This window comes from Daldinia childiae (genome assembly GCF_008694065.1).
Source record: "Daldinia childiae strain JS-1345 chromosome Unknown Scaffold2, whole genome shotgun sequence".
NCBI classification, from domain to species: Eukaryota; Fungi; Ascomycota; class Sordariomycetes; order Xylariales; family Hypoxylaceae; genus Daldinia; species Daldinia childiae.
The window spans coordinates 6,175,051-6,186,964 of NW_022984643.1; the positions used below are offsets into that span (position 1 = coordinate 6,175,051).

Genomic DNA, 11,914 nt, shown 5'->3' on the forward strand with positions numbered 1-11,914 from the left:
GCATGTATGTTGACGTTCAATGTATAGTTGTAATGCGGATTGCTGTGCGTTATGCGCGGCGGACGCTATGTATTCAAGAGAATTGGGTTTGCTGCTGCTTATAGACTTGTGTCTTACCGAATAGTGATTTGTGTGAATGTTCCAGTGATCGATCGTATATTAATGTCCTACGGTTACCTAACTCTAAATCAACGCATCCGATGTAAGAGAGAAATTAAGCTATAAATTTGAAGATGAATGTCGCATAGAGTTTGTATTTTTAATAATTAATATCCCATCAAGTTTGAGCATAGACGCTATTCGTCTCGGCGCGGCCGTTAGTCAAGGACGGGCTCGGTACCGCCGAGAAGAGTCTAGAATGATTTCTAGCTTACGGCATCCGACCAGGAAAAGAAAAAAAAAAGACTAGTAGTGACATATGACAAGGGTAAACGCTGTTTACTTTACATGACGTAATTAAGATGTGCGGTAGATCTTAGAAGTATAGACTGTATATGGAATAGGTAGTTACATAATATATAGAAGACACATACATACTGCATTCGACAAGATTACTACTTGGAGATGGTTAAGAGACGATGAATTGAATAATTGATCCTTACACCCTTACTATAGCTATCGATAGCTTCGCATACGAGCAGAGCCAATCAGTCCGTCGCGGTAGAGTTTTTATCAGGATAAGGTAATAGACCGAGTCGGACCGTCTTCGCTACCAAAGTACATACTAAATCGTCTGATACCAGGTTTAGGTCCTTGGTAGGTATGAATGGGGAATAATAAACTTATCTTAGATACTATAGATTTATTAGTCAAGTATATTTAATTATTCCCAGTACTTAAACAGGTACCTAAACCTAAATAATAAAAACACCCAATTGACCGTTATAAAATCAATCAAGTCACGTTCTCAACAGACATTTTTCTTTAGTGTCCGTCTGTCTGTCTGTCTTTTTTTGCCCCTGATCTCAAAATCCGACATAAGCATTAAACTGGTTAAGGTACACGGACCAGGCCTTCTAGAACCGGACAGGCCTCAGGAGATGAGCGCGGTACACGTAAAATAAACATGTGCTAGCTCGACTGGCCTCCTGACCAATGACCGCGCGAGAAAACCTTGGGCGCGGAGCCGCATTTATCAAGGGGCCCCGTCGAGCCAACGACAAAACGGCCGACGCTATCGCCGCGGCTCCACAATGAAGCCGAGTGTACCGAGTCAGCACCAGACGCTTGCTTTTTCCTTTTCTCTTGTTTTCTCCTGCCGTCTTCATTATGTATGTGTGTGTGTATGTATGCATATATGTCGGCCGTTTTCGAATAGATAATGTCAATGGAGGAGAACGGCGTGGATGCAGAGAGTAGTATATTGACAACCTTCCGTACTTCATACCGGGCCGACCGGTGTGAAGTAAAAGAAGGGGCCTTTCTGGGGTAAGGGGCGATGGTGGGAAAAGACTGGTGCGTACCTAATGTGTAGTGCATTCTCTCGGCCAATAGGTTGGTGGAGTTCTCGTCATCTCCTTGGAAGATTGACGATGGAGATCGGTAAGTGTGTGCTAGCAGCTAAGTATGGGGAAGAGGCAAAAAGACCTCTTCTTTTTTTTTTGTTCGTTTTCTTTCCTGCCACATGGCTCCTTCACCTCGGGGCTTCATCCGTAGTACGGGGACTAGGTCGGGGTTGGCGCTGCACTCCGCCTTGCTTCTCCGCTTGCTTTCGACCCTGATACGAGCCTATTAGACCGAGTTCGCGCTGGTTCTTCCATGGCGGACGTGACATCTTTAGACATTAACCATGACAGGATTGCATCCCCGGGTTCCCCATGGGATAGTGGTGGTATGGATTAGGCCGAGAAGAACAAAGAACATGGCATGTTCGTATCAGGAAGCGAGTCCTTCTAAAAATGTTTACGGTATAAACTATTTTCCTGTTTGTTGTGTCAATTGTTGAAGACTAGTATTCTCGAAACCTACGGGGATAGATAAAAGGTAAATTTGGTTTACAGCACAAGGACGATTATGACAACTTTATCAATGAACTGGTGAATGAAACATTAAACAATCAAAAAAATATTCTCGAAAGTAGAGAGTAACATCCTGTGGGGGTCAGAATACCGCCGTGGGATGCATGACGCGTGTAACAAACTCGGGATGAATGCAACCTACCTCCCAAATTTTGGCACCTCACCATGTTCCAGAAACGTAATCCACTTAAACTAAAGACGGAGCTAGTTCTAGCTAGGTTTACAAGGCCGTGACCCCGAGGGGATCTCTTCTGGGGCCTGGAGTGCTCTAGGTTTTTTTTGCGGGTTGTCCTCGTGCTTTGGGGACGTGGAGACAACTTGCTTTCAGTTCATCTCGTCTGGGGAGTGGAGGTGGGGTCTTCAGGAGAAAGCTTGGACGAGAGAGATCTAGGTTAGGTTAATTAACTGTGCCGTGGTCCTGGGTAAGATCAATACACACACACACACACACACACATACATACAACGACGCATTTAAGAAGATCTGACTCCCCTTGATGTATCACATCTCCTTCTCTCTCACACACGCTTCCTTGTCGCTCATCCTTCACTTCTTCTTTTTACTTTCTTTACTACCCATCACCACCCCTCCCCGACCTCATCTACTTAGCATATAACAACCTCCCCGGTGCTTAGTAGACAGTCGTATTGCTAAGCTGTCTTACGACAAGCAAATCAACCTCTCACAATTACCAATCCGACGTTGACGACTTAAGTCTCTCGTTCGCGATGGCGGGAGGTGCCGTGGTCCAGGGGTCCACCGACCCTAACCGGGTCGAGGCTCCGGTTACACTCAAGGCCTATCTCATGTGTGCCTTTGCCGCCTTCGGTGGTATCTTCTTCGGATACGATAGCGGTTATATCAACGGTGTCATGGCGATGCCTTATTTCATCAACCAAATCGAGGGTCCCGGTGCTACTGAACTCACTGGTGATCATAAGTCTCTCATCACGTCGATCCTGTCTGCTGGTACTTTCTTCGGTAAGTGAATTAACTCTATTCTTTGTTTTATAATATGGTATAGTTACCTACGTATAAGAATTCAATCCACTGACTACTATCTTAGGTGCTCTTATTGCCGGTGACCTTGCTGACTGGTATGGTCGACGCACTACTATCATCGGGGGATGTATAGTTTTCCTTATCGGTGTTGCTCTTCAGACTGCCTCGGCTGGCTTATCACTTATTGTGGCTGGTCGTGTTGTTGCTGGTTTCGGTGTTGGTGCCGTTTCTGCAATTCTGATCCTGTACATGTCCGAGATTGCCCCCCGTAAAATCCGCGGTGCCCTCGTCTCGGGTTATCAGTTCTGCGTGACCATCGGCCTGCTATTAGCATCGGCCGTCGACTACGCTACCCAAAACCGAAACGACAGTGGATCTTACCGCATCCCCATCGCTCTCCAGATGCTTTGGGCTCTCATCCTCGGCATCGGCCTCTTCGTCCTCCCGGAATCCCCTCGATACTTTGTGAAGAAGGGCCAGCTTGACAGGGCTGCCAAGGTACTTGGCCGCCTACGTGGTCACTCCGTCGAGACCGAGTACATCCAGGACGAACTTGCTGAGATCATCGCGAACCATGAGTACGAGATGTCGGTTGCCCCTGAGGGAGGATACTGGAGCACCTGGACGACTTGCTTCCGCGGCTCTATTTTCAAGGGTAGCAGCAACCTCAGGAGAACTATACTAGGAACTTCGCTGCAGATGATGCAACAATGGACCGGTGTTAATTTTGTCTTCTATTACGGAACTCAATTTTTCAAGCAACTCGGTACTATTCAGGACCCATTCTTAATCTCCCTCGTCACCACACTCGTCAACGTCTGCTCGACCCCTATCTCGTTCTGGAGTATGGAAAAGATCGGTCGCCGACCTCTACTCATCTGGGGTGCCCTTGGAATGGTTATCTGCCAGTTGATCGTTGCCATTCTGGGTACAGTCACCCAAGCCGACGCCGCTGTTAAGACCATGATTGCTTTCATCTGCATCTACCTCTTCTTCTTCGCTAGCACCTGGGGCCCGTAAGTTCATCCCTAACCCTTTTGACTTTTATTCCATTTGATCAAGTAGACGCTAACATATATCTAGTGGAGCTTGGGTTGTCATCGGCGAGATCTACCCGCTACCCATGCGTGCCCGTGGTGTCACCCTCTCCACCGCCAGCAACTGGCTGTGGAACTGCATCATCGCCGTCATTACTCCTTACATGGTAGACGCGGACAAGGGCAACCTTGGTCCCAAGGTGTTCTATGTCTGGGGCGGTCTCTGCAGTATCTGCTTCGTCTACGCCTACTTCCTGGTTCCCGAGACCAAGGGTTTGACCCTAGAGCAGGTGGACCGCATGTTGGAGGAGACCACACCCAGAACATCGGCCAAGTGGGTGCCTCACTCTACGTACGCTGCCGATATGGGCTTCACCGATAAGGCCGCTGTGTCCAACGTCGAGCATGCCACCAAGGAGGAAGTTTGAGCGTCAAGTAACGAGACAATGGCGTAAAGTAGCACGAGGGGGTGCTCTGGGTATGTGTATTTTACATGATCACTTTGATATCCGCATTAGCGTATCGTATATTTAGTATTAGCAAAACATGATAATTCCAAACAAAGCATTGAGCGATTTAATCCTTACTAGTCTTCAGTGAAGCAATATGAATGCGCAATGACCTATATTGATCCTTTATTAAACATTAGTCTTTACATATTTCTGACTTTTCCCGATGTCCTCCCAATGACTATAGAGCCGTAGGGGTCATCTATTAAATGTGCTGGTATAATTTACCTCCTGATGTACTTGGATCCAAGTTGTTATTAGGTTCTCAACTTAGTATTTAAGAGTTCAGCTTTCGTATTAAACCAAGAGATAACACGAAGATAGTCTTACGTGCTATATAAACCTTTATTCCTATGAGATAGACATCCATGATTTGTTGGGTTAACTAGGCACATCCCACGCCTAGGAAGTAACAGCCGCAGACTTGTACACTTCAATTAACCTCAATATCGATTGGATTTTATGTATACATACAGCTCTCAGCATTAACTGCATCTCGACGTGTGTTGTGACGCACACTACTTGAGAGCATAGAAATTACACTTGGGCAGTATACTCACGATGGGATCAGTGAGTAGATTTTATTTACTCCAGAAGATAGGTTTATTTTCCTTGGCGTATTCTGTGTTGAACCTTTGCTATGCGATTGCAAGTCAGCGAGCTTACCGAAAGGTGCTTCTGGATTCAACATAAGCCGATGCATATAGCACTCCGCATACCCTCCTCCTTGAAATAAATACAGAAAGTAGAGATCGTGGGCTTACAAGGGCCCGAGTATCGGACATGTTGGCACCTGAAAGTAAATGTGACGTATGCCCATGCATTTGGCGCTTCAGACTAGGTATAAGCTATCCAGAACCTGCCTACGTGTTTTTGATTCTATTATCTCAACCCGACAGACCATTTGGTTAGAACTTATACCGGTGTCTCTTCCTATGAGATGATTCGCGAGAACTATTAGTCCTAAGCCCCAAAGCATATTCAATCACTCGTCCGGCGTCAACGGTTGTGCTGATTCAATTCCTTAAGAAGCTAGTACATGTTTACTTATCCTAAGCTAAGTGTTAACATGCAGAATTTGTATAGAGAACCCTTACTAGCTGAGCAACTCTAAGTGTCGAAACCCTCGTGGCCACTTCAATTAACCCGCATGACGAAGATGTCATGAGGCATTCGGAAGAAAGGACTTGGCGGTGGTAGTTGAAAGGTAGCGAAAAAGTTTTCTAGAACGTGGGGGCGGACTGCAAGACGCATCGGTCCTTCTATCGACGGCTAGAATCCAACTCCAGTGTTCCATTCCCGCGCGATGTGCGGCATATATGGCCTCATCACCACCAAACATCTACCATGTAGCAAGGGCAAGTCAGACAGACTTACCGATAGCCGCGCTTGGATAAGTTACACAAGTTTCTCGGGATGTAAGGCGTCGCATCCACACGTCCGCAGGCTGTCAAGAACGGGCAAGCTAGTCCCGCAAAGGCCAGAGGTTTGTGAAGTTTAAGTTCCGCGAGCGAATAGGTGTCGCGACGTATTGACCAGTAGGAGTGCGGTATTCTCGAACATCGAAGATAGAAGAAACTAGGGGCCGCACAGAGTTCCCTGGGAACATCATATCACAGGGCTGGCCCGGTGGCTATACCTTTCCTCTTGGAGAAAACCCCGTATTAGCCGGTAGTAGACTCCAGTTGAACCTTGTCCGGTATTTCCCAAAGCGGCTGGAGCTAACGGGACAGCTACCGTCGGTAGCGAATGATCAAGCATCTCTAGACTTTACCCATCTAGGTATTAGGAGTATAAACTAAATACTATACAATGTGTGATATCGGGGACTATGATCAGGTATTTCATAACTCTTGGCGTTGAGTTAGGTGGAAAATGAACACGGCATAGGAACACGCCTTTCATTTGAATTAAAATGGTACTGGTTCTTCGTCAATTAAAACTGGTTCAAAAAGACATCGCATATCATGATGAACATTCATACCTGTATAAGATATATTTATGCAGCAACCTTATCCTGAAAGTTGGCTCACCAGAAACCGAAGTTAGTCAGTACCAAGACCACGGAGGGCAGCTATTTGACTTCCGAGACTGGGATACAGAGACGGGGCGAATACACCCTGTCTATAGGATAGAACATGGCTCTTTTTCTGGTACACGAAGGCTCTGGAGCGGCCTATTGTTGGCTAAGGGAAACGTACCGTGAATAAGAACCTCCCCATTTGGGAAAGATACTGCCTTGATCGTCCACGTGCCGTAAATTCATGTAGTAAAATTGCTTCGGCTTATGCAACGAGGTGGGAAGGACAAAAATATCGTGCTATTATGGGCTCTACTATATCGATTAAGGGGAGCATACAGGCCAGAATAATAGAGGTGGGGATATTGGTGGGATCTATCATCATCTCTGTGTAGGTTGATATTCCCGTGCTGAACAGCTTCCCTGGAAAATGCCGACGTAATGCTCGGCGTGATATGAATTCCTAGGTAAAACATTTACTTAGCAGTAGCTACGTTACAAGTTCTAAGAGACCTTCGAATATAGCCTTCGGAATTCAGTCAACGAGAAATTTGCACTAGCCGATAGGAGAATGTCTTTGATTTGTTCCCTGGGATATAACCGTAATTGAGTACCTTGATTTAGCGTGTAAATGTTCCACTATCGGGGTTCATGAGGTAGATGGATCTCATCACAGGATGCCCAATGGTCGGCTAATCGAAAGCTTATATCGTTAAGAAATCATGTATGAGTTCGCACGATGACAACTAGATATGAGAGTCCTTAGACATGATATTCTAAAAGTATTGCTTAGCAATTTTCAACCATGCCGGCGATATTTTGAGGCCTTCTATTCACCAAGAGTGCCTACCAGTGGTCAGTCGTGCTACGCCTAGGCAATCTTCATAGTGAGCATAGTAGCAGGTCAGATGACACGCGAGCAAGTAGTGCATATTGCACCTGAACGCTGTTAGTCTATCCTGTTGTGAGGGAGTAGATACAGAGTACATCAAGTAGACACTTAGACTACACTACCAAGCGACGATCTCGTAAGCTGGAGTTGTAATGTGGCTTGGGCCACTCCCGTTTGACCGTTGGGGTCTCGGATATGCTTCACGTAGTCTGCTGATTGGGAGAGAGGGAGTAGACGTGTTACTGCGAAAGTTATCCACACGTACCCAACCTAGGTAGTGAAAAGACAAAGGGGATAAAACGCCGAGAAGTTAGAATCTAAATTCTACCTGCAGTGCAATCCGGTGTAATCTCCATGACCGGCGTTTGGCTGAACATAAGCCTGCCCAATCGGCACGTTCCTTGAGACGTCCTTTGTAAGTCCAAGTTCGACCTTACGATGTGGCGGAAGCAATAGGGTGGTGCCAAGGATTCGCCTTGTAGATCGGCGTTGATATAGGTCCAGTACTTCATCGACCATGCATATAAAGAGCCAGGGTTGGTTATTATAACCTGTATCATTCCTGATAATCTAGTCTCAAACGGCTAAGATAGCGAGCGTTATGAAAGGGTAGATAGAAGTTTGAGATATTAAAGTGTTAAGGAGTCCATATGTTGCATAATAGCGTATGTGCCAGAGACGACGAAAAAAATGATAGAGCGAGATTGAGGTGTAGAAAGTTGGCGCACGTGGCTTGGAGTTTCGGACAACTGTCATGCTGTATGTATTTAAGCTTGTCTTAGGTTGCTACATAAGGTAAACCGTAGTAAGAAGCCTTCCAACCAAGTAAAGTCGGTTCCCGTCCTCCATAGTTCATTCCTTGATCTCGGGGTCCGGCCACCAGCTGGAACTTAGAACTCCGAGACGGCTTCCTGCATAGTCTTATCCATAATTTTCGAGACCCAATATTGTAGTCTCAGAAGCGTGGATACTGCTTAGGCATAGGTTAGGATGAAAACGAGGTGGCTTTTTTTTTGTACAACGGAGGACCTTGATCGTGATGAAGCCTGCCATTGAGAGACCTTGATCAATGATTTCTCACTCCTCGTTAATATGGATGTTACAGGAAACGAGCAGTACCTTTACCTACCTAAGGTAATTACGGGGGAATTGTCCGCGAGGAGAGTTATGGAGAAGAGGATCCATTATGTTGCATGACTGCAGAAACTCGTACAGACGAAAACATTATGTAAGAAGTGAGGAAGTAAGGAAATGAGGAAATGAGGAAGTGTAAGAGGTGTTAGAAAGGGAAGAAGCACTTCTTTCCCTGACATGCCCTGGTCCTGACATCACTGTAGAAGAGCTAGGTACCCCTGGGTAAAGCCTTATCGATACGGCGCTGTCCCTTCCCTGTCTTGTTACGGTTACGGTGTACAGCTTGCATTTCCACAGCAAAGGGATGGAAACACACGGAGAAACCACGACCTTAGGTTAATAAAAAAAGAGACGCACATGAAAACATTAAGGTGTATATGTTAGGTAGGTACCTATGTATTCATCACATGGAAGGTATTAAGCTACCTAAGGTGCCTCTTATTTGAATATCTAAATATTAAGTGCACCTATATAATAGAATCAATTGTTATGGTTCTTCGTTTTACTATAGAGGTTTACTAGAGGTATTGTCGCATTTCAGCTCAGCCCTACAACTAACGACCGTTAACTTTAGACCTTGCATAGTGGTATTGAATAATAAGAATTAATTACAGAATATATTATCTAGATTGACGAGTATTCTAGTTGGGGGGTTGTCAACCCGGGGTCTAACACCCCCTAGTTTATATAGGTAAGGTTAGGTACCTATACATATGTATGTTCAATTAGACTATACCTTCCCAGGACTATAGCTCTGGGTGTTGTTTCCTTGGATACCTACCTACCTCTAATGTATGTACAATTATACTGCGTAACATACGGAAGTAACGTGTACAGAGCATGCAAGACGCCCTAACTTGGATTAGGGTTTGTTTGTACACGGCTACATCCTACAAATAGTATGTACCTGCATACGGTAAGGAGCATACCGGGCCAAAGGTAGGTACCAATTATGTAGTTCATAGCTCCCGACTTGGAGCTCAAATCTAAAATCGATCTTATAACCATCCTAAAAATACGCCTCATCTTGCGCGGCTATCCAAGATATCCAATTGATGCACGTAATGCACCTTGTTGCGCGTCAACTCAGCTAAGCCGAATCTCGATGGTCGACAACCGAAGAATACCTAGAGTATGCCGGCACGCGGAGATTCAACGTTACTTTGGATCTAATTCCTTCTGCGAGCACTATTTCGGGACCTTTTCGCGACGGTGAGGGTGGGTATCCCCAATCGATATGGCAGTTTCAGGTTCGAATGGCGGAGGCGTTCTGTGGTCAGCCAACAAACTGTCGCGTCGAACGAAATTACGTCTCGCGACAGTAAACCCCTTGCCAATGCGCGCAGAATCGCCTGACGTGGGTTCAGACCCGAGGCTAGCTTGCGCGAGATGTTGAAAACACGGCCACCCGGGAACTGCAACTACCGTCTCTCATCTCCCGCATCGTCCATGAGATTGTTAGGTTGATAGCTCGTTCGCCGCCACAATCCTTGCATCAGATCTCTCGAGATGGTAGGTCGCTTCACCTTGGCACCGACTAGCAATAGCTATTCGCGCACCTTACTACTTGGTATAGCGCCCTTGTAGGTATTTGCACTTGGACGGCAGGTCGACAATTCGCAGCGGGGTGTTGAAACTTCTGACGCCACCCGCACGCTGGCGAGATTTGCCTATTTATATCCTGTTGCAATTGTGCCTACCTATGTAGGCAAAAGTCGAATAGAGGATCTGCATTGATACTATTTTGGGTAAGTCGCATCGCCTTAAACTCTTGGTTCCTGTGGCGCAGATGGGGATCCCCGCAGCTTTAAACGTCCTTCTCTTCAAGGATTTTCTAAAAACTCATGAGATCTATGTAGCAACCAAGCTACCAGGGCAGCTCTAGTGCTAAATACAGCTCAGACCCAGATGCAAATCAGAGGCGGGTTTCTGCAATGGATACTGAGAGCTGCATGGTATTTTACAAGGGGGGGGGGGAAGGGGGGCTGCCTTTCCCGGCTTTACGATTCGTCATCTTTAAATTTTTCTTATTTTCTAGTTCCACTTTTAATATCCCAATTTGAAAAGTCTTTTCTTAAGTTATTTTGGTATGAATTTGACATAATAGAGTATAGGTAATTTTCGAAACACCGAAGTTACTAGAGAGTCTTCTGCTAATGATCCTGGCGATGGGTATCTGAAGTAATTGTCAACTAAGCCCCAATTTTTTCGACCGGCAGGATGGGATTGGATGAGAGCTACTTTGACTCGACGGGCGGTACATGTGTAACAGCAACACCACATACGACTCTATATGTGCTCTACAGGCGGATGCGCGCTTATGGTTACTAAACCTTACTTAGTCGACTATTTTGGTTACATCTAGGACGGGCTAAGGATAGATACCGACACTGTAGTTAGGCAGATTGTAACATAACCTTATGCAGAAGATTGATACCCGAGAGTTAACAATTTCCGATCACTACGGCTACCTACTTGCCTACGTCGACCGCACCTCGTGGGGGCGGTTTCGCAGCCTTTCAACATTTCGACGGACAGCAACCCCTGAGTACTCCGTCTGCGCCACAGAATCGCATACATAGTACTATCACTGCTTTGCTGTGAAATTGGTCCCGTATGTCTGCATAAGTCGAGCTGCGGCTCTCGACAGCAGACCAACTGCTGTATACTTATTTGCCGAAGGTCTACGATAATTAACTCAGTTATTTACTGTGTAAAAGATAATCGTGAGCAAACCCCGAGAGTTTTCTCAAGAAAGCGGAATTTGCCGAGCTATCACGTTATAAGATATTCGTAACGTTTTTCAAAGCAAAGCTAAGCAAGCCGCACCAGTCGCCAAAAACCATACTGTCGGGACTTAGCTATATTACGTTCTACTACTAGCCGTCTCAGAATCTCTTTCGTGCGATCTACGTATCCGAGGCCCTGGATTGGTAGGTACTTCGTAGATTAATATGTAAATATAAAGAGTTACGAAAAAGCTATATCCTTGTCACAGCCGCGTTCTCCCCTTTTATTAAAGAAAGGCCTTTTAGTAAGTAATTGAATAATGTTGGAAACACGTACATATACAATTATAATTTTGAAACTGAAATATAGTAGTTAATGGAGAGTTGAACTAGGTTAGGTAGTTAACAATTAATTGTATGTATGAATTGCCCTTGCATTAGGTATTTTACTGAATAAAATGTTTATTAAGTGTCGAACAATTGCGTGAGATAGAAAACGGTATTGCACTTTGAATGTAGTAAAAATAAGGTATTATTAGTTAACCCGTACTAAGAAGATCAACACCATTACCT

General features: G+C 45.4%; 1 protein-coding gene across 1 annotated transcript; it reads left to right on the forward strand.

Moving 5' to 3' along the window:
- Positions 1–2,746: 2,746 nt before the first annotated feature.
- GL218_02517 (putative glucose transporter rco-3) lies at positions 2,747–4,485 on the forward strand (the record flags this gene model as incomplete). Its single annotated transcript, XM_033579038.1, has 3 exons — positions 2,747–2,999; positions 3,085–4,036; positions 4,104–4,485. The coding sequence occupies 3 exons, from the start codon at positions 2,747–2,749 to the stop codon at positions 4,483–4,485; spliced, it is 1,587 nt and encodes a 528-aa protein (XP_033439384.1).
- Between the last annotated feature and the right edge of the window lie 7,429 nt (positions 4,486–11,914).